Source organism: Schistocerca gregaria, chromosome 3, assembly GCF_023897955.1.
Source record: "Schistocerca gregaria isolate iqSchGreg1 chromosome 3, iqSchGreg1.2, whole genome shotgun sequence".
Taxonomy (NCBI): domain Eukaryota; kingdom Metazoa; phylum Arthropoda; class Insecta; order Orthoptera; family Acrididae; genus Schistocerca; species Schistocerca gregaria.
Genome location: NC_064922.1, coordinates 345509280 through 345537118, shown reverse-complemented (window position 1 = coordinate 345537118; position 27839 = coordinate 345509280). Strand labels below are relative to the sequence as shown.

At 40.1% G+C, this 27839-nt stretch overlaps 1 protein-coding gene and 1 non-coding gene across 2 annotated transcripts; both read left to right on the top strand.

Annotated features, from left to right (window-relative positions):
- Window positions 1-949: 949 nt before the first annotated feature.
- LOC126354902 (pancreatic triacylglycerol lipase-like) lies at window positions 950-20590 on the top strand. The gene is made up of 7 exons (XM_050004968.1): window positions 950-1002; window positions 10558-10681; window positions 12325-12458; window positions 14372-14620; window positions 15768-15956; window positions 18269-18425; window positions 19839-20590. The coding sequence occupies exons 1-7, from the start codon at window positions 957-959 to the stop codon at window positions 19894-19896; spliced, it is 957 nt and encodes a 318-aa protein (XP_049860925.1). The 5' UTR covers window positions 950-956; the 3' UTR covers window positions 19897-20590.
- Window positions 6295-6401, top strand: LOC126357188 (U6 spliceosomal RNA). The gene has a single exon (XR_007566156.1). It is a non-coding gene; the product is annotated as a U6 spliceosomal RNA (small nuclear RNA).
- Window positions 20591-27839: the final 7249 nt, after the last annotated feature.

Here is a 27839-nt window from a genome sequence, read left to right as displayed (position 1 = left end):
CAATAATTTTACATAACATTTGCACTCAAATAAATCCTCTGGTTTTAGTCCTAAATCAAACATTAAGAGCTAAAGTCTTTGGAAAGGAACAAAGATATTCTGTAATTACGTCTGTACCGGATTAGTTTTAAATCTCTGATCCTACAAAATTTCACGTAGCAGATATTTATCTTTGTACTTGATGTTGGTATAGCCACTGAAAAATAGCTCACAAACGCTATAAATATCGTAGAATACTGCAGCTGTGTCATGTGTGTTTTAATTCTTAAAAATGTTTTTAATAAATCGATCTCTTCTGTAAAGTATTTCACAAATATTTTCTTTGCATTTGTATTTACTTTCTAAATGACAGTGGAAAAATATTCGCCAATGAGTATACGGTTTCTTAGTAAAGGCGCTGAAAATATTTACAGTGAAAGGTATTTGTTAATTCCCTAACTTTATAATAAAAATCACTTCTACGTAGACGCTGTTCGGAATTTAACCCCTCCTCATTTCTCTCTAGTAAGTCGTGATCATTTCGCCACGTTTCTCGACACATGTTACAGATCTATACAGTTGGTTCTGATTACCTAATTAAAGTATCAAAATAACAGATTCCTGAAACGTATGGCAAAAAATTTCAAAATGTGGTGTCATCTCTCATGTCATTGTCCACGAGTAATGTTTAACTTTCTATACAACGAACGTAGCTCCTGTCGTGTGCGGCCTGGGCTTAACTAGACTTCTGTCAATGACTGTTACTAGTAATAAAAACAGCTGTTTATATAGGAAGGAATCAAATGCAAATTTACCGATATGAGAGATTAAATTATTGATAACGAACTATGAGCGATATTGATGACACCAGTAATGAAATCGTCCCGCTATCTTTCCATCAGCAACTGGTACAATTGCTGATAAGGACCCCTATATATATGTGTTAGATTGCACGGTGTAGCACAAGCCTTGCCAAGATGAAAGTCATTGCTTTGATTGTTATACTCTCAGCAGTAGTCTCAGGTTAGTAAGAACAGTGTACACTTTTGTTTCACCGACGCCAGAAAGAGATTCTGTTCTAATACTCTTGTATTTATATTAGGTATCTGTTGCTGCAACATTAGAAAGTAAGTGTACTTGCATTAAAAGGGTTTTAGAAACTGAATAAGACGGTTTTGTGGGCAATCTGTCACATTTTAGACGTGAGAACCAGTGGTCCGTGTCTCAAAACGAACAGAAATCAATTTTGTCAATAATCTATATCACAAATCGGTTTCGGTTAGAAACAAAACAAGAATTAAACTTTTTACCTATGTACATTCACTAATATGATATGGAGTACTATTTCATGTGAAACATCTACTGCAGAGAAAGTATTCATTAGACGAAGGGGTCACGTGAATTATATGTAGTGTTCGTCTATAATTATGGCACCTTGAAAGAGCTAGGCATTAGTATAGCATCACAAAACATACATTTACGACTGAATTTTAGTGTAAATTATCACTCAGTGTTGTAATCGAGTTATAATATTCACAATTATGTTACAATACGAAAATTAATGCCATCCTTACTTCTCCCTAAAATTGATTGTGTCCGAAATATGGGCCAGTTACACTGAGGTACAAATTGTTCCTCACAAAACCAAAAAGAGAACACTCCGTGTTCTGCAACTATTATTTCTTTGATAACGAAGAGATTAAGTTTCTAACGCCATTGTCAGGTGACAGAATCGGTTCGTGAAAAATTAAATACTAGTGATGAAAACTTTTCTTTGATTATATAATTTTCATATCCTGTCACGTACCGACGAAGAAATCAGTTAATATTATTGTTCACCTTTTCAATGATGTAACTTTCTTACAGATGCGAAAATAACCATAAAAACGAACTTTTGTTCAGTGATATATGACATAAATAATTAATTAGCATATTGCATATGCTTTCTTCTTGTTCTTTTTCTTTCTTCTGTGTGGCGGTCTGTGTAAGACCATAGGCAGGTTATTCATAAACTGGGTTTTGTTCTTCTCCCATTAAAATATATTCATGTTTTTTCTCTTTCTCTCCCGTTGTTCTTTAGATATACTCAGTGTCTCTTTTCTTCTCTGTCTCACTGGTTACCCTTCATTCTGTTTCTCTGTCATTTTTATCACTGATTTCTGGCATCTTAATTGATGTATAGTTTCTTCTTCAGTTCTCATTCCCTCCCATCTTGATTTCTGTGTCAGACCAATTCTTCCTAAGTGTAATAAATTTAATAATCCCCTTTTTATTCTTGTCTAGCAAGGTTTCTCCCACTCTCTTCTAATAATTCTAATCAAGCCCATCCAAATTATGTCTCGCGCTGTATCGTTCATTTGAATCCAGTTTCTTCTATGCTGTACTAAACTTTCAGCGCAGTTTTTGTCTTGATCTTCGGTCCCGTCTTTTTTCTCTAATTTTTGGGTTACAATACCCCTCCAAAGAGACTACTCTTCATTTATTTTTTTATTTCTCTACCGTATATTTTCCCAGTGTTACGGTATTAGCCGAAAATTCCCTATTGTTGTCTTGTAGTACGTAATTTTGTGTTCCTTCATATGTTATTTTTATTATAAACGTCTCTATCTAAATAGTACGTCATTCCCCACAATTTTACCCTTTCTTTTACCTCCCACCAGTTCAGTTTCTCTCTGTCATTTACTACTCTAGCTGCTTAAATTGCCCAACTTTTCCGCGGTACCTTCACATGTTTTCTTGTCTTCTTGGGTATTCAGTATTTTTGCCGTGTTGTTGGTGATTCTTAGCACTACTCTTCTAGCTACTTTTCTCCAGGTCACCAATTACTGCTACATTATCCACAAAAACCAGGGAATCCAAATGTGCCATTTTGCTCTTCTTGACATCGTTCTTTCTCTTGTATTCTTGTTTTGTCGTTTCTTATTCTCCATCATCCGATCGTATCATCCAGTACTTTTGAGGTCATTAATGGTAACAGCTCATCTTGCAACACTGTCTATCTGAAATTTGACAATGCAGTTCCAAGGTCTAAGCCAGGTTTTTCTCTCGTTTGGCTCGACATTGATGTGTGTTGTCCTCACTCTCATTTTATACCTTCGGCACGGTTCCGTTATTTTTCTGGCATTTTTTGTTCGTCATCGTACTTTCTGTATAGCCTCCGACTAGTACCTTATCTAGGCTCCTTCTCCATATCAGGGCGATATAATCTTCTACCAAAACTTCCTCTAATCTTTCAGGTACGTATCTCAGTGCATCATCGAATTTTAATCAGAAGTTGTGTCTCTATAGTCCTTCCTGCTTTTGTTGCCAGTCGCTGTGCGTTAGGTTACTACTGCAGACTTTTTGTTGTCTGCTCTGATGGTCATCTTATGTATCCAATGTGACTTAGTCCTCACCTCTGTTATGCAGCCTTCGCATCTTTTGTCTGCGATAAACCGCTACCAAAGCACCTAGGTGTGTGGCTTTCTTTTCCCAGTGCGATTCCTGGTTCTGCTTTCGACGTTTAGAAACACCCAACCCTAAATATTTATTCTAGTGCCCCGGAAACGGCTTCGTTTCACGTCATTTCAATGTAAAGTTTAAATAGCTTATATAACATGCAATGAACTGGTGGACTAGCTGCTTGATCATGGAAAAAAGTACTGAACTGTCACGCTGCTAGGAGAACATACTGATACAATATGCAGAACTTTCCATGTCCTATGGCTTAAGTCCCCATTACCATTAGAGACCATTCAGAGAAATACTAATGAAATACAAAATTTTCATTGTGACCAGAATGTAGAGCAGTAAAACGAGCAGAAACGTTTTCCTTTGACTACAAGGAAAGGAGATGCTCTCTAAATGACCAAAAAATGCTCATTAACCTGCTTTGCGATAAGCAATCGACATTATTCGTACCATAGGCTTGTAATCGAAAACACGAAAACTGTAACTGAGTACAGATTTGAAGTTACAGTGAAAAATGAAACAACATTTGAATAATTTATATTTGCTGAGATTCTTCAAACATTCGCCTACTTTTCTTCGAAGTTGTTGTTCACGCATTTGTTCAGAGCGTGGCGGCGAAGCTATTGCCAGACTAGAGGAACGGTTTTCAAATCCTGTTCTACTATCATGATTTAGATTTTCCACGATTTTCCTAAATCTATTAGGACAAATATCATGATATTTTCTTTGAAATGGTCAATGCAGGCTTTACGAAACACGAGATAAGATAATTTTTGTCTCCTCTCATTACTGCCAGTATTTTCCTCCAGCTCATACAGATTTGTAATCTTATGCCTAGATACTTTAGCGAAGCGATTGAAAATTATTAACATTTGGTTACTATACAACTTTCCTTCGTTTTGCCAGCAATGTAACTTAAGCCAACAGATAGTTCATTCTGCAAAAGCGGGTAACATTGTGCGCAGTAAATTCACAGTTCTTACTGTGGCTTCTTCAAAGATCCTGGAAATTTTTAGTCATTTCACAGTACATTTGCTTCTAAAGGGTATCAGTGTCTAGTAACGAAAATAAGCTCCAAGTTAGCTGCGATTTACACAATCACAGTCCAACACAAAAATATAGCATCCATATAGTCTTTGCTTTGCCTTACTGTTTGGTGTTCAAAATGGTGATCAGGGCCCAGCTACGAATATATGTATCAAGTGGCCAACAGACAATGAGCAAGAAATAGGGAATACTTGTGAATTCAAAAGAAAACGAAATATACACTATGTGATCGAAAGTATCCGGACACCAGGCCGAAAATGAGTTACAAGTTCGTGACACCATCCATCAGTAATGATGGAATTCAATATGGTGTTGGCCCACCCTTAGGCTTGATGACAGCTTCCACTCTCGCAGGCATACGTTCAGTTAGGTGCTGGAAGTTTTCTTGGAGAACGGCAGCCCATTCTTCATGGCGTGCCGCACTGGGGAGAGGTATCGATGTCGGTCGGTGAGGCCTGGCTCGAAGTCAGCGTTCCAAAACATCCCAAAGGTTTTCTATGTGATTCAGGTCAGGACTGTGTGCAGGCCAGTCCATTACAGGGATGTTATTATCGTGTAACCACTCTGCCATAGGCCGTTCATTATGAACAGGTGCTCTATCGTGGTGGAAGATGCAAACGCCATCCCCGAATTGCTCTTCAACAGTGGGAAGTAAGAAGGGCTTAAAACACCAATGTAGGCCTGTGCTGTGATAGTGCCACGCAAAACAACAAGGGGTGTAAGCCCCCTCCATGAAAAACACGACCACACCATAACACCATCTCCTCCGAAATTTACTGTTGGCACTACATATGCTGACAGATGACGTTCACCGGGCATTCGCCATAACCCACACCTTGCCATCCGGTCGTCACATTGTGTACCGTGATTCGTCACTCGACACAACGTTATCCTACTGTTCAATCGTCCAATGTTTACGCTCCTTACACCAAGCGATTTTTCGTTTGGCATTTGTTGGGGTGATAGTCCGCCTGCTTCGCTGGGTGGTAACGTGCTCGCCTCCTATGCAAGCGGGCCCGGCGTCGATTCCCGGCAGGGGTGGAGATTTTCTCCGCTGGCGGACTGGGTGTTGTGTTGTCCTCATCACCATATCATCCTGCTCACCGGGGCGCAAGTCACCCAATGTGGCATCGACTGAAATAAGACTTGCACTTGGCGGCCGAACTTTCCGGACAGGGCCTCCCGGCCAACGACGCCATACGCTCATTTCATTCACCGCTCGACCATGAAATCAACTTCCCACCTAACTGTCGTAGTACTTGCAGTGGATCCTGATGTAGTTTGGAACTCCTGTGTGATGGTCTGAATAGATGTCTGCCTATTACACATTACGACCAACTGTCAGCAGTCTCTGTCAGTCAACAGATGAGGTCAGTCTGTACGCTTTCATGCTGTATGTGTCCCTTCACGTTTCCACTTCACTATCACATCTGAAACAGTGGACTTAGGGATGTTTAGGTGTGTGGAAATCTCGAGTACAGACGTATGACACAAGTGACACCAAATCACCTGACCACGTTCCAAATCCGTCAGTTCCACGGAGCGGCCCATTCTGCTCTCTCATGATGTCTAATGACTACTGAGGTCGTTGACATGGAGTACCTGGCAGTAGGTGGCAGCACAATGCACCTAATATGAAAAACGTATGTTTTGGAGGTGTCCGGATACTTTTGATCGCATAATGTGTGTTACTAACCACTTGTCCTACAAATTATCTGACTATTCAGAGACTAGATTATAGACTGAAGAATTCAGAATGCCTAGTTGTAGCATGTAGCACTATATGAATTAACGATGGCCCGCACCCTTGGCTGAGTGGTACTCGCTTCCGTGGTACATACACTAACATTCGAACGATACGGACAGGGTAAGCATGGTATCTCCACAAGGGTGACACGCAAAATCATTAAGCGTAAAACTCGAACTCGGGATCTTTGCCTTTCGCAGGCAAGTGCTCTACCAGTTGTTTTCGGTATTGTTCGTTGCGTTTGATCTGGACGGACGTCACGTCACAAGACATCCGTGCAAGTTGATGGTTGATTCCTCTAGTCGTGTTTTTTTTTCTTTTTTCTTTTTTACAGAGAGCAAACAGTCCTCTGACCGAACTCACTGAGCTACCGTGCCTGCAGCATCTGAGCTACCCAATCAGGACTCGCGCCCCTTCGTCACAGCTGTACTTCTGCCAGTACCTCGTCTCCTACCTTCAGGAGTGCCAGTTCTGCAAGGTTCGCAGGAGAGCTTCCGTAAAGTTTGGAAGGTAGGAGACGAGGTACTGGCAGAAGTAAAGCTGTGAGGACAGCGTGTGAGTCGTGCATGGCAGGCTCAGATGGTAGAGCACTTGCCTGTGAAAGGCAAAGGTCCCGAGTTCGAGTCTCGGTCCGGCACACAGTTTTAATCTGCCAGGAAGTCAAAAGAAAAAAAAGAAAAAGTGGTCAACGCGTTCGACTGGGTTGCAGCGGGACCAGCTTCGATTCCCTGCAGGGACAGGAATTTGCTCCTCTAGGTTTTGTGTTGCTCTCATCATCATTTCATCATCGACATGCATATCGCCAAACGTGCCGTCAACTGAAAAGACTCAACTGGAAAGATTTGCAACTAGGCAGCCGAGCTTCTCCGTGTTGGGACACCCGGCCATTAATGCCATACAATCGTTTCACTTTCTATTTCAGTATAAGTTATCATTCTGAATACGCTTCCTTCTTGATAGCATTTAGATAATCGTTATCGTTTAACATTTATCAGTGCTAGTCAAGATATTATACAAGCATTAGCAGAAAAACATTGGTTATCTTGGTATAACAGGGAAAATATGATTTTTTTGTACAATGTCGACCTTTCAGCCAACGGTATCACTTTGATTTATACACTTTCTGAGCCACAACAGAGAACAGCTTATGGACTATATGCTAATGCTCCCAATAGAAGTATTTCTGATTGCTATTTCTCTTTGTGAATTTACGCCTGGAGTTGTTCTCCGTAACGCAGGCAGAAACTTCTACCCTACTGGTCTTATAGATCGCAAATATTTTTTGCGGTAAAGAACGAAGTAACTGTCATTTCACTCTAGCTGTTCGTTGGATATAAAAATGAAGTAGTCACCTTATACGGCGATTATAGGGAATTTTTACGACGTAGCCGTAAAATATTCCACATTTTGATGAAACTTTCCGATGCCAAACTCAGTTGCTTGCTGGTAAATCTCTTTAAGCAGCTGCTCTCGTATATAACATGTGACTGTACGAATATTCGTAAGTATGGTGTTGTGATCACACAGTTATACACTAATGGCCATTAAAATTGCTGCACCACGAAGATGAATTTATCCGACAGGAAGAAGATGCTGTGATGTGCAAATGATTATCTTTTCAGAGCATTCACACAAGGTTGGCGCCGGTGGCGACACCTACAGAGTGCAGATATGAGGAAAGTTTCCCACCGATTTCTCATGCACAAACAGCAGTTGACCAGCGTTGCCTGGTGAAACGTTGTTGTGATGCCTCGTGTAACGAGCAGAAATGCGTACCATCACGTTTTCGACTTTGATATAGGTCGAATTGTAGCCAATCGCGACTGCGGTTTATCGTATCGCGACATTGCTGCTCGCGTTGGTCGAGATCCAATGACTGTTAGCAGAATATGGAATCGGTGGGTTCGGGAGGGTAATACGGAACGCCGTGCTGGATCCCAACGGCCTCCTATCACTAGCAGTCGAGATTACAGGCATCTTATCCGCATGGCTGTAACGGATAGTGCAGCCAGGGCTCCATCCCAGAGTCAACAGATGTGGACGTCTGCAAGACAACAACAATCTGCACGAACAGTTCGACGACGTTTGCAGCAGCATGGACTATCAGCTCGGAGACCATGGCTGCGGTTACCCTTGACGCTGCATCACCGACAGGAGCGCCTGCAATGCTGTACTCAACGACGAACCTGGGTGCACGAATGGCTAAACGTCATTTTCTCGGATGAATCCAGGTTCTGTTTACAGCATCATGATGGTCGCATCCGTGTTTGGCGACATCACGGTGTACGCATATTGGAAGCGTGTATTAGTCATCGCTACACTGGCGTATCACCCGGCCTGATGGTATGGGGAGCGACTGGTTACATGTCTCGGTCATCTCTTCTTCCCATTGACGGCACTTTGAACAGTGGAAGTTACATTTCATATGTGTTACGACCCGTGGCTCTACCTTTCATTAGATCCCTGCGAAACCCTACATTTCAGCAAGATAATGCACCACCGTATGTTGTAGGTCCTGTACGGGCCTTTCTGGATACAGAAAATGTTCGACTACTGCCCTGGCCAGCACATTCTCCAGACCTCTCACCAATTGAAAACGTCTGGTCAATGGTGGCTGAGCAACTGACTCGTCAGAATACGCCAGTCACTACTCTTGATGAACTGTGGTATCGTGTTGAAGCTGCACGGGCAGCTGTACTTGTATACGCCATCCAAGCTCTGTTTGACTCAATGTCCAGGCGTATCAAGGCCGTTATTACGGTCAGAGGTGGTTGTTCTGGGTACTGATTTCTCAGGATCTATGCACCCAAATTGCGTGAAAATGTAATCACATGTCAGTTCTAGTATAATATATTTGTCCAATGAATACCCGTTTATCATCTACATTTCTTCTTGATGTAGTAAATTTAATGGCCAGTAGTGTATATAATAAAAGATTTTAGTGAAACCCAAACACAAGAGCAACAGAAGGACGTTCGTGGTGATGCAATCAGAACATCTATATTCGTATTATGCCGACCACCATGGACTGCAGGGTAGAGGGTACTTGGCATGGTCCCACATGTCACGTTTTCTTCCTAACCCAGTTGCGCATAGAGCGCTGGAAAAATTCTTGTTGAAATGTCTCTGCGTGTTGCAATTGGTCTGATCCTGTGCTCAAGGTACCTATGGGAGCGATAAACAGGGAAAGGAAGAATATCTCTAGATTCTTTGGTTTACACTGGTTTCCGAAACTCTACAGGAAGGCTTTCGCGGAATGATTACAGTACATCTCGAAGCTGTACCGATTCAGGATACCAAATGGGAAAGTGTGGTACGGAAAATGGCCCAGAGATCACCAGTGTGTGTGTGTGTGTGTGTGTGTGTGTGTGTGTGTGTGTGTAGTGAGTGAAGTTTTATGAAACAATGTGTGTATAGCGTCTGCAGGGTTCCCATGGGAGCGATAAACAGGAAAAGGAAGAATATCTCTAGATTCTTTGGTTTATACTGGTTCCCTAAACTTTATAAGCAGGCTTTTGCGGATTGATTAGAGTAAATCTTCGAGCTCTACCGGTTCAGGATAGCAAATGGGAAGTTACGGTACGGAAAATTGCCCAGAGATCACCTGTGTGTGTGTGTGTGTGTGTGTGTGTGTGTGTGTGTGTGTGTATGTGTGTGTGTAGTGAGTGAAGTGTTAAGAAACAATGTGTGTGTAGTGAGTGCAGTGACTGAATATGAGTGAATAGTGTGGCATTACATAAGTTAATAAGTTATGTGTAAAAAAAGTATTGTATACCAGGAGTAAATCCAATGATTGTCTCCAGCTAGAAGTCCTCAAATGTATATGTATACGAATTAGCGTATTTTAAATTGGTCTAAACTTGTAAATACTTCGACATGTCATATATCCCTGTAAAAAGAGATTTACGGGTGAATAAAGCTACCACTACTACTACTACATTTTACAGCGTTTCCGTGACGCTCTCCCGCGAGTCAAACTTGCGAAAATTCCTGCCACCGATTTTTCTAAACGTTCGGTAAATACCATGTAAGTCCTGTTCGGTATATATCACACACACTTTAGCTATATTCTAAGATGGGAAGCACAACTTATTTGTAAGCAGTCTCCTTCGCAGATTGACGACATTTTCCCACTTCTCTGGCAATGACACCAAGTCTGTGACCTGTCTTATTTACAACTGAGCCTACACGATTATTCCATTTCATATGTCACACCTACTCAACACCAACGAAATTCTGCACTCTTACCAGTTAGCTCTTCATGTGGTAGGTCTGTAACTCAAAGAATCGCATGCCACTGCTGTGCATAGATCTAATTTTTTTTTTTCCCACAGCCCGTCCTCGCCGGTGGGAGCTGGTTCCCACGAAGGACGGCGGAGTCGAACTTTACGACTTGACCCAGCCTCTGCCGGAAGTTCGGGTCGATACGAGTGACGTCATCTTCCAGCTCTACACAAAGTAAGACAAGTTACTGTTAACTGTAATACGCACTCTAGTGGTAATATTTGATTCTTGCATCTCTTCTGCGTAAACGTTATGTCTAATACTGAAATCAGTGTGATATTTTATGTTGGGAAATACACAGTGACTTGCTGAAGCTGTCGTGGTGGTGTAAGTGTCTCGCAGCATTCCGAATATTTCATCCACTTTTAAGTCCTAAGGTATATGTAAAGTGGAATCCCAAAATTATACTACCTGTCCTTTTATTCACCCAATTACTTCTACTTTTATATGACTCAATCTCCTTGACCACTAGGATGTGCAGTCACAACTCTAGATTATCACTACAGAGTAGCAATTTTCATATTTGCAGTCATCAGTCTCTCAACAGGTCCCCCATATATTCCCCCTGTATGTCATTGTTTCACACTAATTTTCATCTAATGACGCCAATACTCTGCGTAGCATATCCTCATTTCGATTCGTTACCCCTCCTACCTCCAACTCACCTCACTAAACCTGCTGCTTGTTCCTGTGTCAGTTTAATTATCACTGGATGCCGTAGGGCTTAGATCATGTACCACTAACGTGAACCTCCATCTTGTACCGATTTATCACAATTTTCTTTCTTCCCTACAAATTTTTTCCCTTCCTCTTAATTTATTACTTAATAATTTTAAACATACAACCTCCTCGGCAATTAATTATCCAAGATGCTGATGAGAATAATACGGAGAAGAATGGAAAACAATATTGAGGATATATTAAATAATGTGCAGTTCCTCTTTCGGAGAGACGAAGTCACCTGAGACGCAGTTCTGTCAATGTACTTGGCAACAGAGGCAAGAATTAAGAAGAATCAAGAGACTCTCATGGGATTTCTCGAACTAGAAAAATATTTCGACAAGCTAAAATTGTGCAATATGTTTGAAATACTCATAAAAAATAAGCATAAGCTATAGGTAGAAACAGGTACCATACAATATAGGCAAAAACCAAGAGGACACGTTAAGAATGGAAGACCAACGGAGAAGTGCTTGGACTAAAAAGAGCAAGCTTTCTTCGATGGCGTTCAACTGAAAGGCCCCCAGACCCAACAATCAATCTCGTAAATGAAACAAATGTTCAGGATCAGAACCGTGCCAAGCTGATTCAGCGTCCCCGGCGCAACTGATAATGCTTTTGCTTGTGTGAGAGATGTGTACATAATGTTGCGTCTTACACTCTGTAAAGATATTGACAAATGGGCGAAAAAGAAAGACACTGCCAGGAACGATGCCACGTAATATGTTCCTTTGATTTACCCAGTAAGCATGATAAAACTCCCTCTGTGAAGCCCGAGCCCTCACTGGGAGACAGTTGTACAGGCACACTTTTAAGAATTGTTCAAGCTGCTGGTTGCCGAGAACTAGTTCACAGCCCACCACTCATATGCGTGTATCACGGATGTGCGTGAACGTTTAAGTGCTATGATATCACACCAAAATAACCTTTAATCATTTTACAGCACTACTTGACCACTAATATTACATTCTGAAGGTGAAAAGTTTCCACGGAAATTACGATGACGCCTCAAATCACAAATTTGGATATCGCAAACAATGACTTAATTTATCATACAAATATATATATTGTCAACAGTGACTTCTGTTCCTCAACAGATCAAACCCAAGCAGCCCTCAAATTTTGACAGCTGGTGGCTCTTATACTGGAAACTTCGTTGCCTCAAAACAAACGAAATTTGTTACCCATGGATGGATGAACGAAGGGGATCACATGAGCGCAATCCGTGATGGTAAGTGCTGTTCTTTAAAATAATGAGGTGTATATCACATAATACAAATTTGAAGACTCAGCACAAATGAATAATACTTAATTCCAACCATCAACAGTGAATACTAATCGCAGGTAACAGAACTCTTAACTGTAGTTATTGAATTATTTAACATCTCACGTCAGGTATTTACTATTTTCAGTCTAATGAAAAATATACTGCAGATCGAAGAATACAACACAATTCTTTACGAAATTGCTAAATAGAGTCATATAAGTCAATGGCTATATCACTACCTTTGTGTAGCTTATTTGGCAGACACTTTCTCAGTTTGTGTTAGTGCAATATTTATGATCAATTCGAAACAAAATACATGTATCCCTCATTTCAGTCACACAAACTCAGTTTCGTCAGTTTTATGAATCAGGTTTTAGTAGTAAACTGTGTTTACAAAAGGCTTCAGTAGTAAAGTGAGCTTATAAGAGGTATAACAATGATGAGACACACACATTAGTTGTTTTTCACTATGTTAAACCCAGCCACAAATTCTTTCATAATAACGGTATTCATCTTACAAAAATTTGACACTGCAAATCATGCAGTTTCTTCAGATAAGACATTACCACTTTTAAAAGCATGTTCTTAATAACAAACGTTAAAAGCATTGTACAGAAAAATGAAACGAAAATAATAAAATTAAAACTTTTTTCTCCTTCATCACACTAACGACTTTTTCCAGATTTATGACTCCATGCAATCATACATTCTTTGATACTTGTATACATTGCGATAGCCATGTGCTTCATTTTATGAGTTCAGTAAACAATAAACAGTAAACAGAATTTCTCAAACTATCTTTCTTTTTACAAATCGTCAACCAGACACAAAAACTGATGTAAATATGTAATACATTGATGCTATAATCCAGTATGAAATATAATATGTATACAAGGGTAGATCAACAATAGACCAGATGCGAGTAACGGACACACATAGAGACGATGACAAAACACTAAGCTTTCGGACAACTTATTATTCAAATCTAAACCACCAACTAGATCAGGAGTTAACAGTTGCTCTCTCTCTCTCTCTCTCTCTCTCTCTCTCTCTCTCTCTCTCTCTGTGTGTGTGTGTGTGTGTGTGTGTGTGTGTGTGTGTGTGTGTGTGCGTGCGTGCGTGTGTGTGTGTGTTTTAGCTTTGAAGAAAGATTCAGTCATAAAACTCAGAAAATTATTGTTACTTTGTATTTCTACCACAATTCTGCGGGAAGCCTCTTCTCTTTTGGTAAGAAGTGATCTGTGGAACAAATATATGGTAGTTAGACTGAAATTTTATTTTATATTTCCGGGAAACAAATCAAAAATTGTTTAAAATACAGCAGAAAAATTGTCAGCTACTTATAGAAGAAAGTTATATATGGCTTTGTTATATGTAGTGCAGTTAGCGCTAAGTATTGTGCACAATAATGTCAGTCTCCCACTTAGCCGACATGAGAGAGTAGGATAAACTATTTCACATATTTGTTTCTGCAGCACTATCCTGTAATGATATCTTTCAATTAATTTATTGCACAGGTGTATAAATTTTGGCGCAATAAACATGACACTATGCTTATGCTCTGCACAAGGACAGCAGCAAAGCTACAACTGAAATCTTTCCGCAATATTAGTATTTCCTTGCACTGTGGTAAATATTCGTGTACTCAAAAATATAAGCTTTCATACACAGAAAGTAGAAAAATACAAATGTTTTGTCTTGTTTTGGTGCTTGGCCAAGTGGTAGGTAACTCCTATGATCTTCCTCAATTTTAAATAACTGTATAATTCCCATATAACTAGCATAATTAGTTTTTCTGTATATTGCCCTTGCTACAACTTAATGCCTTTAACTTCGTCATTCCAGACACAGTAGTAACTTTATTTGAATATTTTCAGGCTGGATACAGGCTGGAGATTACAATGTTATTGTCATAGACTGGTCAGCGGAAGCAGGAAACTGGAATTATGCTCAGGCAAAAGCTGCTGTAACAGGAGTTGGAGAAATAGTGGCAACTTTCATCAACTGGCTTGCTTCTCTTGGTGCCAGCACCAATAACATGCAGCTTGTAGGACACAGCCTAGGCGCTCATGTCTGTGGTGTTGCAGGAAATCGTGTTACTGCAGGAAGACTGAACAGAATTACAGGTAGGAAGTGACCTTAAGTCACTTAGTTAAATACATTAGTAACAGAAGATGTTGTTTATATGTCTGCTGTTCTGTCACACAGTGTGTAACGTCTTGTCTTATTAGTCTCATGAACCAATTTTATGAATGTTTCATACTTCCATTTATCATCTCTACTGCCGCTTTACACATTTTCGTTTCTGCATTTCTCTTTTTAATCCTGATGAATTTTGTTTATTTACAAAGGCTTATGGTACATTATAACCATAGTCACATCATTATCTTTTACTGGTCAGAACATTTTACAAACACATTCTGTATTTGTCATGTTTTTACCTCTTGTACAAATACTTGAGACTGACATAGTTGTTAATGTGTTCATCGCAAACAGAAATAACAGTACCTAGATTATGTCTTTCAAGGAATATCGATAGTAACGTTTGTGTTTGTCATGACTTTCATCATCTTTATCACGATCTTGGGACATTGCAACTTTCTTAAATTATAGGAATACACCTAACGTAAATCCATAATTTGAACTCAACTAAATCTACTGTACTGTTTTATTATTATTACTCCATTTTTTGTTTTTATCTATGAGATGTAATGAACACTGATTAATGACAGTGATATTCTGACTGTTTAATATCAGTTTCAATAAATGCAAAATGATCTTCAGAAACAAAATAAATAATTTTTAAGTACTGATCCATGTCAATATTTGTTGCTTTAGTCAAACATGAACATTAACAATCCATAGAGCAGGAGGCAGAATTACCTTCTCAGTATTATAGTCTAAGTCAGAATATTAATTCAGAGAAAGTAAAACTTCCCTAAAAAGTCTAGTCTTCCAGCCATGTAATGTTATAAATATTGATTTCATGGGAACATATATAGATACATGAAATTATTAAATGAATCACCAATGATCCAGTTCATTAATTTCAGGTACAGCAAGACAGTTTAATTATCTTAAACGATACACTTAAGAAACTGTTCCTCTCATGAAGAACCAGTGACTAAATTGAAAGATTTTTTTGCCATAGAAAACAATTTGAATTTAGTTGCAGTAATAACTAGAATAAGGAAGAATGTATTGATACAAATATATTGCCCTACCTTGTCTATCAGAAGTCCATTCATCTGAAGTCTGATTCTATATCCACAGGCATGGACCCAGCCGCACCACTCTTCGGCTCAGAGTCCGCCGCAGACCGTCTTGATGCAAGCGATGCTGGCTTTGTACAGGTGATACATACCAATGGTGGATATCTGGGGTGGTATGATGCTATGGGAACAGCTGACTTCTATCCAAATGGTGGACAATTTCAGCCTGGTTGTGACTTTGATGTTACAGGTTAGTTTTTTTCATGAAATTATGTTCTTTTAAGTCCTTTTACAAGAAGTAGACATTTGAAATACTGACATGCAAGCTGTTTCATACCAACCTAATTAAATGTGGTATAGATGATGATATTATATGACCTGGCTTGCAAAAAGTTAACTTTTATTTTTGTCATACGCAACCTCAGATTTCATACTTCATGTAATCAAACAATTCACATGTATGTAGCAATCATTTGTGACATATGTTACTCTTTTCCAAACCTATCAATGTTAGACAAAATACATCTTTAAGTTCCTTGCCAAATTTTTCAATCAGTATGTGAAGGCAAATCTCAAGAAGTTCTGTAGGCATTTTGATACAGTTTTCACTAATAGCTAAACTGATTTGCATGGAAGGTTTATGTATATAATTCATAAATGTTTCGTGTAGATCGACTAAACTATAATGAATTAAAGTCTCCCACCACTTTTTTCTCTCTGTTTGTGCAGCCTAACCTTATGAACCACTGTAGAGATTTTGATATGATTTTGAATAATAGATAGTCTGATTCACAACCAAGATTTGCAATCTATTACCACTATGGCCGAGTCATCGAGCCATATATACTTAGTACTGTCTATGCAAAGCCAGGGCGAGTCGCTAGTGACAATACAATTTTATGGTATTTCTGTCAATAAAAATGTAGGTGCAGAAAAAAAACCTTATTTGTCAAATGGTAAAGTTTCCGCACAGCCACAATACTATTCCAGATTTTTGCTGTCTTTCTTTTTTAATTATTACTGACTGATGTTTGCAAATGTAGCACATAATTATGTCTGGTAATTCGTTATACACTCCTGGAAATGGAAAAAAGAACACATTGACACCGGTGTGTCAGACCCACCATACTTGTTCCGGACACTGCGAGAGGGCTGTACAAGCAATGATCACACGCACAGCACAGCGGACACACCAGGAACCGCGGTGTTGGCCGTCGAATGGCGCTAGCTGCGCAGCATTTGTGCACCGCCGCCGTCAGTGTCAGCCAGTTTGCCGTGGCATACGGAGCTCCATCGCAGTCTTTAACACTGGTAGCATGCCGCGACAGCGTGGACGTGAACCGTATGTGCAGTTGACGGACTTTGAGCGAGGGCGTATAGTGGGCATGCGGGAGGCCGGGTGGACGTACCGCCGAATTGCTCAACACGTGGGGCGTGAGGACTCCACAGTACATCGATGTTGTCACCAGTGGTCGGCGGAAGGCTCACGTGCCCGTCGACCTGGGACCGGAACGCAGCGACGCACGGATGCACGCCAAGACCCTAGGATCCTACGCAGTGCCGTAGGGGACCGCACCGCCACTTCCCAGCAAATTAGGGACACTGTTGCTCCTGGGGTATCGGCGAGGACCATTCGCAACCGTCTCCATGAAGCTGGGCTACGGTCCCGCACACCGTTAGGCCGTCTTCCGCTCACGCCCCAACATCGTGCAGCCCGCCTCCAGTGGTGTCGCGACAGGCGTGAATGGAGGGACGAATGGAGACGTGTCGTCTTCAGCGATGAGAGTCGTTTCTGCTTTGGTGCCAATGATGGTCGTATGCGTGTTTGGCGTCGTGCAGGTGAGCGCCACAATCAGGACTGCATACGACCGAGGCACACAGGGCCAACACCCGGCATCATGGTGTGGGGAGCGATCTCCTACACTGGCCGTACACCTCTGGTGATCGTCGAGGGGACACTGAATAGTGCACGGTACATCCAAACCGTCATCGAACCCATCGTTCTACCATTCCTAGACCGGCAAGGGAACTTGCTGTTCCAACAGGACAATGCACGTCCGCATGTATCCCGTACCACCCAACGTGCTCTAGAAGGTGTAAGTCAACTACCCTGGCCAGCAAGATCTCCGGATCTGTCCCCCATTGAGCATGTTTGGGACTGGATGAAGCGTCGTCTCACGCGGTCTGCACGTCCAGCACGAACGCTGGTCCAACTGAGGCGCCAGGTGGAAATGGTATGGCAAGCCGTTCCACAGGACTACATCCAGCATCTCTACGATCGTCTCCATGGGAGAATAGCAGCCTGCATTGCTGCGAAAGGTGGATATACACTGTACTAGTGCCGACATTGTGCATGTTCTGTTGCCTGTGTCTATATGCCTGTGGTTCTGTCAGTGTGATCATGTGATGTATCTGACCCCAGGAATGTGTCAATAAAGTTTCCCCTTCCTGGGACAATGAATTCACGGTGTTCTTATTTCAATTTCCAGGAGTGTATATTCGCATTTGTGTCAATGACTACAGGAAAATGTATGCATACGTCTTTATTCTGCAAATTCACAGGTGCCTGTAGTCATGGCCGATCAACTGAATTCTTTGCTGAATCCATAACAACAGGAACAGGATTTAAGGCATATCAATGTGGCAGCTGGAACGACTTCAATGCTGGAAATTGTGCTAGCAATCCAACAGCTCTCATGGGAGAGAAGCTCTCAAGCAGGTACAATATGTTTAGCAATGTGTAATATTCTGTAAATGACATAGTTTAAGAATTATTGGATGATTTAGATCAAAATCTAATGAAGAATTACACATAATCATAATTGCCCTTTCATTCATTCTGGCATACATAGATCACGCTCCTGAGGGTGGGACAGGATGTTAGACAATCTTGATTACTTATTACACTGGCAGTTAATGAATGAATGCGGAGTAAAAACTTTCACTCTAAGATAAAATGTTTACATACCACATAGTTACATAAATTATTTTACACTGCCATCATAAAATCAACATTTATACTACACACTATTGACATCATTTGATCTATAAGCAAATCAACATAAATAAGCGAACCAACTATTTCTACATTCTGGATCATGATATTAAATCATGAATGAGATCAAGGAGCTCTACAATGAACTGAATAAAGGGGTGTATTTAAATATAACATTTGGGTTGTACAATGATTTAGCTGTAATCTCTATCTTGCTTATTACCCTATTTTTCATGTTCAAGCTTTCAGATTTTCGGATGTTGTCAGGTGTAGTCTCCAGGAATCAGTCATTCCTTCTCTCCCTGTGTGGTAAAAATTCCCCTGATCCGCAGTTCTGGACGACTTTACTATAACTCTCCACACTCCTCGCGAGTCGTTTTCCTTCATCCCTCTCCCTTTCTCTTCAGCCCTTCTGCCAGAATAAGGAGCCACCAGCTCCAAAAAGCTAGCACATTTCCTTAACTTTGATCTGAGTTTTCTCCTGCTGCTGATTGTTGAGTAGATTTTATATCTATCCAATAATATTACATTTTAAAAAATTGGTTATTTCCGTTGCAATATTTGTGGAAGTTCTTATCATGACCTTGGAAAGATATTGATCTGAACTTGAAACAAGTAAAAAAAGTAAAAATGGAAACAGCTGCAGCTTTGGAGGAATTCCTTTGTTAGTTGTTGACAATAATATAAAACAACCTCAAGATTATACTATAATTACAAAATACTTCTAACATGTATAACTGCTACACTTTGAAAGTAGAGGCACCTTCTGGTGAAAAACAGAAAACTGTTGAAGGAAAGTAGATTTATAAGCCCTGAAGTTACATTAAAGAATCATACACGACCCAGAGTCAAGGGCAACTTGCGAGTTAGTTTATCTGGTAAGGCTTCCTTGGACTGAAATTCTCTATGAATTTTCCTGTAATCTTAAGCCTTACAAATCTCTTTCATGTCACTGTTTTTCTTCCTTCTACTGCATCAATTAGATACTCATTTAGACAAAAAATTTATATCTCTATGTGAATCTGTCTGCAGCCAACTGGTGATCAGATGGTCTCTGTCCATATTATAAATATTTTAATATAATTAATAACTACATATTATATTTCAGTAAGACTGAAAAGACTTTCTTTCTTTCAGTGCATCTGGAACATACTTTTTGGCTACTGCAAGCTCTTCGCCATATGCTCTTGGTTAGACGTGATGTCTATTGTTTCATTCTTCCCAGGGTGTAAGTTGCATCCCAGTTAACCTGGAACAGTAATATTCATGTTTATCCAATGCAAAAATGTCATTAAATAAATAATTTGTTGATGGCACTCCATAAAATCTCTTTCATTTTACCAGAAAATAACAGAACTGACTATAGAATTTTAATTTAACAAAGAGATATACACATTTTGTGTGTCTATTTTTATCATCGCTAATGTTACTACATATTCTTCTCTGTCAATAGTGTTAGTTGACTATGGCAAAGCAGTATTAGTGTAGTTTATTGTGCTGGTTTGGCAGCATCATAAAAGGATTAAAATCAATAGATTCTGTAGAGTTCTTAATCAACTAAAAGAATTAACTCAAATACCTAGATTACAGTCAAACTTGTCAAATCAACCAAAAGTTGTATTATGATTATCACACAAATATAAAGACTGCATTGCTTTTTGACCAGCAAGATAGATTCTGGATAAAATTTTATATTTAATTAGTAAGTATAGAACTTCAGTAATTTCTAAGAAAAGTTTGATATTTATATGTTTGTATATGACCAGTCACTCCTCACTCGGTCAAATCATGTCCATATTGTAACTTTGTATGTCTGAATGCACTTGGGAGACGTAATCTGCGTAACCGCAAGGATCATTCAGAAAGTAAAGTTACAGGTCAAACTAAAATGTCATCACACTTGTTTTTTGTTTCTTAAATTCCACAGTTCTCTATATATCTTTTACAGCTTGAAGGTGAATTTCATATTACCATTTTGATCATAAATAACAAAAGTGAAAGTTAATGCTGCAATTTGGTTAATACATTCAAACTAAGTATGAAGAATTCAATGTCATCTCCTTCCTGATTGTGATGACAGGAGAATAACTGGATATTGTACTTTACTTTCAAAAGTGTTAATAAGGCAGAACAGGAGGAATTTGATATGTGGGGATATGAAAGGGTCACATTACTTACATAGTAGGTAAAGCAGGTGGAAAATTTTCCTTCATTGGTAGGATACTGGGGAAAATGCAGTCTGTCTACAAAGAAGGTTGTTTACAAAACATTTTTGACTCACCCTAGAATAGCGTTCGAGTGTGTGGTACACATATCAAACAGCCCTAACAGGGATATCCTGTAGGGACATGAAAGACAAGATCAGAATGCTAGCAGCATGCACAGGTGCACTTAAGCAATCATTCTTTGCACACTCCACATGCAGATGGAATGTTAATAAGTCTTTAGTCCTTAAGAGGGTTTCTCAATATTTTACTGAGAAATACTGAATTACTACTCAACTAAAATAATTTTTCTCATTTAGTATTACTCAAATGCAGACTATTTGACAACCAAGATTAGCACTTCCCGAGAAGATGACAAAAGGAAAGCATCCCAACGATCTGCAAAACACAATGAATTGTGCATCAATAGACCTAAGTTTGGGAGAAGCAACATTAATGATTGGTAACCGTCTTTTAGGTTCAAGACTTGTCCCAAATGAACGACTAAATCACGAATTCATTTACGGCAAAAGCTTAGTTCAGTAAAAGTGCCAAGAATATATCAAAAATACAACAAAATTGAAGGAGCAACACAAGACTCATTAGCTCAGGTATTAGTAACATTGACGACGTGGAACATTGGGATAAATGGTAATAAAGTTCATTAGTGGTTCTTGACGAGTTCATATTACAAAATCAAGATAAGGAAAGAGTTTATTTTTATTAGAGAGAAACGTACATCATTATGCTCTTTCATTTAGTTCGAACATATTTTTTAGAATTATGCGCAAGCTTTTGAAAAGGTGACCTTGGTGAAAATCTGGCTACTGCTGCAGTTAGAGCAATAGTGTTAAGTAAGATAACAGAGTGATTCAGCTAGGCTGTTTACATCAGATATTTCCTGAAACTTTAGGATATTGTAATTCACAAAAAAACTGTGGAGAAAGCCTCGCAACATGACACATAATCACTTTTCATAGTTGAATTATTACAGATCTATCGATATGAACGTCCCTACTTCAAACTGAACTCCTGCAATTTCTGTTGACATTATCACTTTTCTAAGAGAGGTGAATTCAACGGTCTTTTTCCCTTCAAGATACGATTACTAGTTTAGGAGAAATTATATATTTATAACTTAGCGTTATCTTTTTTTCAACAAGAAGCCATTTTCTGTTCTATGAGTCGGCCGTTGTGGTCGAGCTGTTCTAGGCGCTTCAGTCCGGTCGCTGCTATCGTCGCAGGTTCGAATCCTGTCTCGAGCAAGGATGTGTGTAATGTCATTAGGTTACTTAGGTTTAAGTAGTTCATAGTCTAGCGGACTGATGACCACAAATGTTAAGTCCCATAGTGCCCAGAGCATTTGAACCATTTGAACCTGTCTTATGCGGAAGTTCGTCTTTTATTGAACTGTCTCACAGGCTGAAAGGGCTCTCCAGTTTGACGTAGCTGAGAGAGCCTACTTACAATATGGACAACATGTTTATTTAGAACTAACATTAATCGCTTTAGACATCGAATGATGGATTGCCAGTAAGGGTTGTAATAGTTTTGCTCTTGCTTCTGCCAGAGCCTTCATTGTATGCCGCACGTAAAAATAGAATAGGCTTGTAAAAACTGAATTAAAGTATATAGAATGTTAAATAATAATTTCACAACACGAATTTAAAGCCAGAGTATACATCTACATCGCAAAATCACGACAGCATGAAAAATAAAGGCACAGAATTATATGGTCATAAAAACTTCCTTAACTTCTAGTTACATCGTGAAGTGTGTGAAATGCGCACCGTCTATCACAATACACGTTTTCAGGTGTAAAGGCTTCTGGAAGGTCTGAAGAGATTCCTCCGATATCATTGCACATGCTGCATCACTGCGTTGCTTTGTATTTTCTTGGGTCGTCGGACTTAGTCATAGACTTCATCTTTGAGTTTACTGGAGAGAAAAACGTCTAATGGCGTCACATTAGGCGATCGTGCAGGTCAGTGCTAAGGGCTGACAGCTTTTGTTTGCGAGATGAAAATAAAGCTCACCTTTAGCAGCATAGTCGACAGGACTGATTGCCGACCTTTGGTACATAGCCGAGTGGAGGGTTTGAATCAGAGGCTTGGAGGTTCTGCGACCGTGTAGGCTGCAGATTCCTTCATTTGCGTCGTAGGGTGGTAGGGTTTTGGGTTTCACTGAGTAGTTGAGGAGTCCACTACATACAGGAGGTGGCTACATCGGTAGCAGGGACTGGGTGGCGTGGACAGTGCGATTTTTTAGGTTAGAGTGTGTTAGGCAAATGCAAAAAGAGCATCTGTCTCAAAGGGTGCATCTCGAACATAGGAATAACGTAGATACAGGAACCATCGGCATAACAGTTCTAAATTGTCGTAGCTTTGTTGGGAAAGTACCAGAGCTCCAAGCGCTAATAGAAAGCACTAATGCTCAAATAGCTATAGCCACTGAGAGCTCGCTAAAGCCTAATATAAGTTCAGTCGAAATTTTCGCGAAGAACATAACAGTGTTCCGAAAGACACAGTTGGCAGTTGTGTGTTCGTTGCTGTTTGAGGTAATTTATCCTTTAGCGAAACTGAAGCAGATAATGCCTTTGTATTAGTATGGGCAGAGCTCATTATTGGCAACCGGAAAAACTAATAACTTCATCCTTTTACGGACCACCCAACTCAGATGATACATTTGCTGAATGGTTCAAGGAAAATTTAAGTTTAATTTCAAACATTTAACGGACTCATACAATTATAGTTGGTGGTGACTTTCATCAAGCGACATATTGGCGAAAATGCATGTTTAAAACCGGAGGTCCGCACAAATCATCACCCGCAATTGTGCTGAACGCATTCTCTAAAAATTCTTTCGAGCAGTTAGTTCATGATCCCACGCGGATAGTAAACGATTGTGAAAACACACTGGACCTCTTAGCATCAAACAGTCGTGAGCCAATAAAGAGCATCAAAACAGGTTCAGGGATTAGAGAACGTTAGGTTGGCTTAGTGAGACTGAATATTGTAACCCTCAAATTTTCCAAAAATAAACGAAAAATATACTTATTAAAGAAAGCGGATAAACGTTCACTTGACACCTTCATGAGAGACAGTCTCCACTCCCTCGAAACTAACAATGCAAGTGTAGATCACAAATGGCTTGAATTCAGAGAAATAGTATCGACAGCAGTTGGAAGATCTATACCAAATAAATTAACAAACAACGGAGCTGATCCCCCTTGCTACACAAAGCGGTTGAGAACACTGTTGCAAAACAACGAAACAAAGTGCCAAATTCAAACGAATGCGAAATATCCAAGAATGGCGATCTTTTACATAAGCTCTTAATTTATTGCTGACATCAACGCCAGATGCTTGCAATAGTTCCCACAACGAAACTTTGTCTCGAAACCTGGCAGAAAATCCAAAGAGAGTCTCGTCGTATGAAAAGTATGCTAGAGGCAAGACACAGCCAATGCCTTCTCTACGTGATAGCAATGGAAATACTATCGACGACATTGCTGCCAAACCAGAGTTACTAAATACAGCCTTTCGAAGTTCCCTCACAAAAACAGAGGAAGTGAATAGTTCAGAATTAGAATCAAGAAGATCTGAAAACATGAGTAACGTAGAGGTAAGTATCCTCGGAGTACTGAATTAACTTAGTGATACAGGGTACTTACAAATGGTGGAAAAATCGAAATTTTTATGACGTTATTAAATTCTATACTCTTTCCTGATTACATTGAATATAGTGTTTCAAATGAAAAATTTCCTATATATGCCAAATTTTAAATTTATGGTCATTGATGCCACAACGCACCCTTTATTTCTGTTACAGAAACCAGTATTATTTCGAAAAGTACTGTGAACTTTCTGTTTCCAACGATTATACGTACGATACATTCAATATATTGGTAACAGCGCAGGTTTCTAGTGTCTGTAAATGATTATCTTTGCTAGTATTTACTTATGTTTCTCTGAAGCAGTTTGTTCACGTGTTGCTGAATGTTTGTTGCCCAAGTGTTACATATATTTGTGGAAGTACACATCTTCTCGTGGCCAATAAACACGAACTCTGCCAAGGATCAAGAAATTCAATGGAATGAAATTCCATGGTAACCAGTTCACAAACAAAGCAAGCCACACTGTAGAAAGTAACCTATGTATCAGTTCTTCAGCGAAGAATCTCCCACATAGCCCACCTTCTGGTCATTCAAATTTTTGTGTTAACAATGAAGCTGTTTGTAGTTGATGTGTAAGTCGTCGATGTAGGTATCTTATCTTCTTTGCTAAAGGAAGTGGCGAAATGTAAACAGTGTGATGGTGTAGGCTGTCTGGAATTAACAGAACAACAAAGTATCAGGAAGACTTTAAAGTCAAAATTAGTTATTCTGTGTAGATCCTGCAATAAAAATGCCTCGAAAATGACTTCGAACATTGTGCATAATTCATATGATGTGAATTTGAAGTTGTTGTTATTGTGGCCTTCAGTCCAGAGACTGGTTTGATGCAGCTCTCCATGCTACTCTATCCTGTGCAACGTTCTTCATCTCCCAGTACCTACTGCAACCTACATCCTTCTGAGTCTGTTTAGCGTATTCCTCTCTTGGTCTCACTCTACGAGTTTTACCCTCCACGCTGCCCTCCAGTGCAAAATTGGTGATCCCATGATACCTCAGAACATGCCCTCCCAACCGATCCCTTCTAGTCAATTGGTGCCACAAACTCCTCCCCAGTTCTATTTAATACCTCCTCATTAGTTATGTGATCTACCCCTCTAATCTTCAGCATTCTTCTGTAGCACCACATTTCGAAAGCTTCTATTCTCTTCTTCTCTAAACTATTTATCGTCCATGTTTCACTTCCATACATGGCTACACTCCATACAAATACTTTCAGAAAATACTACCTGACACTTAAATCTATACTCGATGTTAACAAATTTCTCTTCTTCAGAAACGCTTTCCTTGCCATTGCCAGTCTATATTTTATATCCTCTCTACTTCGGCCATCATCAGTTATTTTGCTTCTCAAATAGCAAAACTCATTGACTACTTTAAGTGTCTCATTTCCTAATCTAATTCATTGAGCATCACACGACTTAATTCGACTACATAGCATTATCCTCGTTTTGCTTTTGTTGATGTTCATCTTATATCCTATTTTAAAGACACTGTCCATTCCGTTCAGCTCCTCTTCCAGGTCCTTCGCTGTCTCTAACAGAATTACAATGTCATCGGCGAACCTCAAAGTTTTTATTTCTTCTCCATGGACTTTAATACCTACTACGAATTTCGGTGACAACGGAAGAATTTGAAAGAGTATTCCAGTCAACATTGTCAAAAGCTTTCTTTAAGTCTACAAATGCTAGTAACGTAGGTTTGCCTTTCCTTAATCTATTTCCGAAGATAAGACGTAGGGTCAGTATTGTCTAACGTGTTCCAACATTTCTACGGAATCCAAACTGATCTCCCCCAAGGTCGGCTTGTACCAGTTTTCCCATTCGCCTGTAAATAATTCGTGTTAGTATTTTGCAGCCATGGCTTATTAAACTGATAGTTCGGTAATTTTCACATCTGTCAGCACCTGCTTTCTGTGGGATTGAAATTATTATATACTTCTTGAAGTCTGAGGGTATTTCGTCTGTCTCGTACATCTTGCTCACTAGATGGCAGAATTTTGTTAGGCCTGGCTCTCCCAAGGCTGTCAGTAGTTCTAATACAATGTTGTCTACTGCTGGGGCCTTGTTTCGACTTAGTTCTTTCAGTGGTCTGTCAAACTCTTCACGCAGTACCGTATCTCCCATTTCATCTTCATCTACATCCTCTTACATTTCCATAATATTGTTCTCAAAAACATCGCCCTTGTATAGACCCTCTATATACTCCTTCCACTTTTCTGCTTTCCCTTCTTTGCTTAGAACTGGGTTTCCATCTGAATTCTTGATATTCATACAAGTGGATCTCTTTTTCCAAACGTCTCTTTAATTTTCCTATAGGTAGTATGTATATTACCCCTAGTGAGATAAGCCTCTACATCCTTACATTTGTCCTCTAGCCATCACTGATTAGCCATTTTGCACTTCCTGTCGATCTCATTTTTGATACGTTTGTATTCCTTTTTGTCTGCTTCATTTACTGCATTTTTATACACTCCTGGAAATGGAAAAAAGAACACATTGACACATGAAGCTTATTATTGAGCTTTCGATGGCCATCTCCGCCAATGTTGTCAGGAGTTCACTGACTACCGGGGATGCTTTTCTTTTCTTTATTGTGATTTCATTCCCCTGCCTCATATGGGCAGGGGAGGGCTGTCAGCGGCACGATCCACCGCTCTTAGGCCGAGTGACACTACAACTAAAACAAAAATGAAATGATACATACATAAGGAGATAAAAACGGGGAACATAAGACAGAGTAAGGGAAGAAAATGGATGTAAAATACACTCCTGGAAATGGAAAAAAGAACACATTGACACCGGTGTGTCAGATCCACCATACTTGCTCCGGACACTGCGAGAGGGCTGTACAAGCAATGATCACACGCACGGCACAGCGGACACACCAGGAACCGCGGTGTTGGCCGTCGAATGGCGCTAGCTGCGCAGCATTTGTGCACCGCCGCCGTCAGTGTCAGCCAGTTTGCCGTGGCATATGGAGCTCCATCGCAGTCTTTAACACTGGTAGCATGCCGCGACAGCGTGGACGTGAACTGTATGTTCAGTTGACGGACTTTGAGCGAGGGCGTATAGTGGGCATGCGGGAGGCCAGCTGGACGTACCGCCGAATTGCTCAACACGTGGGGCGTGAGGACTCCACAGTACATCGATGTTGTCGCCAGTGGTCGGCGGAAGGTGCACGTGCCCGTCGACCTCGGACCGGACCGCAGCGACGCACGGATGCACGCCAAGACCCTAGGATCCTACGCAGTGCCGTAAG

What these genes read in the sequence shown, in the direction of transcription:
- LOC126354902 (XM_050004968.1), top strand. Translation starts at nt 957, where the DNA reads ATGAAAGTCATTGCTTTGATTGTTATACTCTCAGCAGTAGTCTCAG. An exon ending in ACTCTCAGCAGTAGTCTCAG is followed by an intron (nt 1,003 to 10,557) that starts GTTAGTAAGAAC and finishes TTTTTCCCACAG; the next exon opens with CCCGTCCTCGCCGGTGGGAG. An exon ending in ATCTTCCAGCTCTACACAAA is followed by an intron (nt 10,682 to 12,324) that starts GTAAGACAAGTT and finishes GTTCCTCAACAG; the next exon opens with ATCAAACCCAAGCAGCCCTC.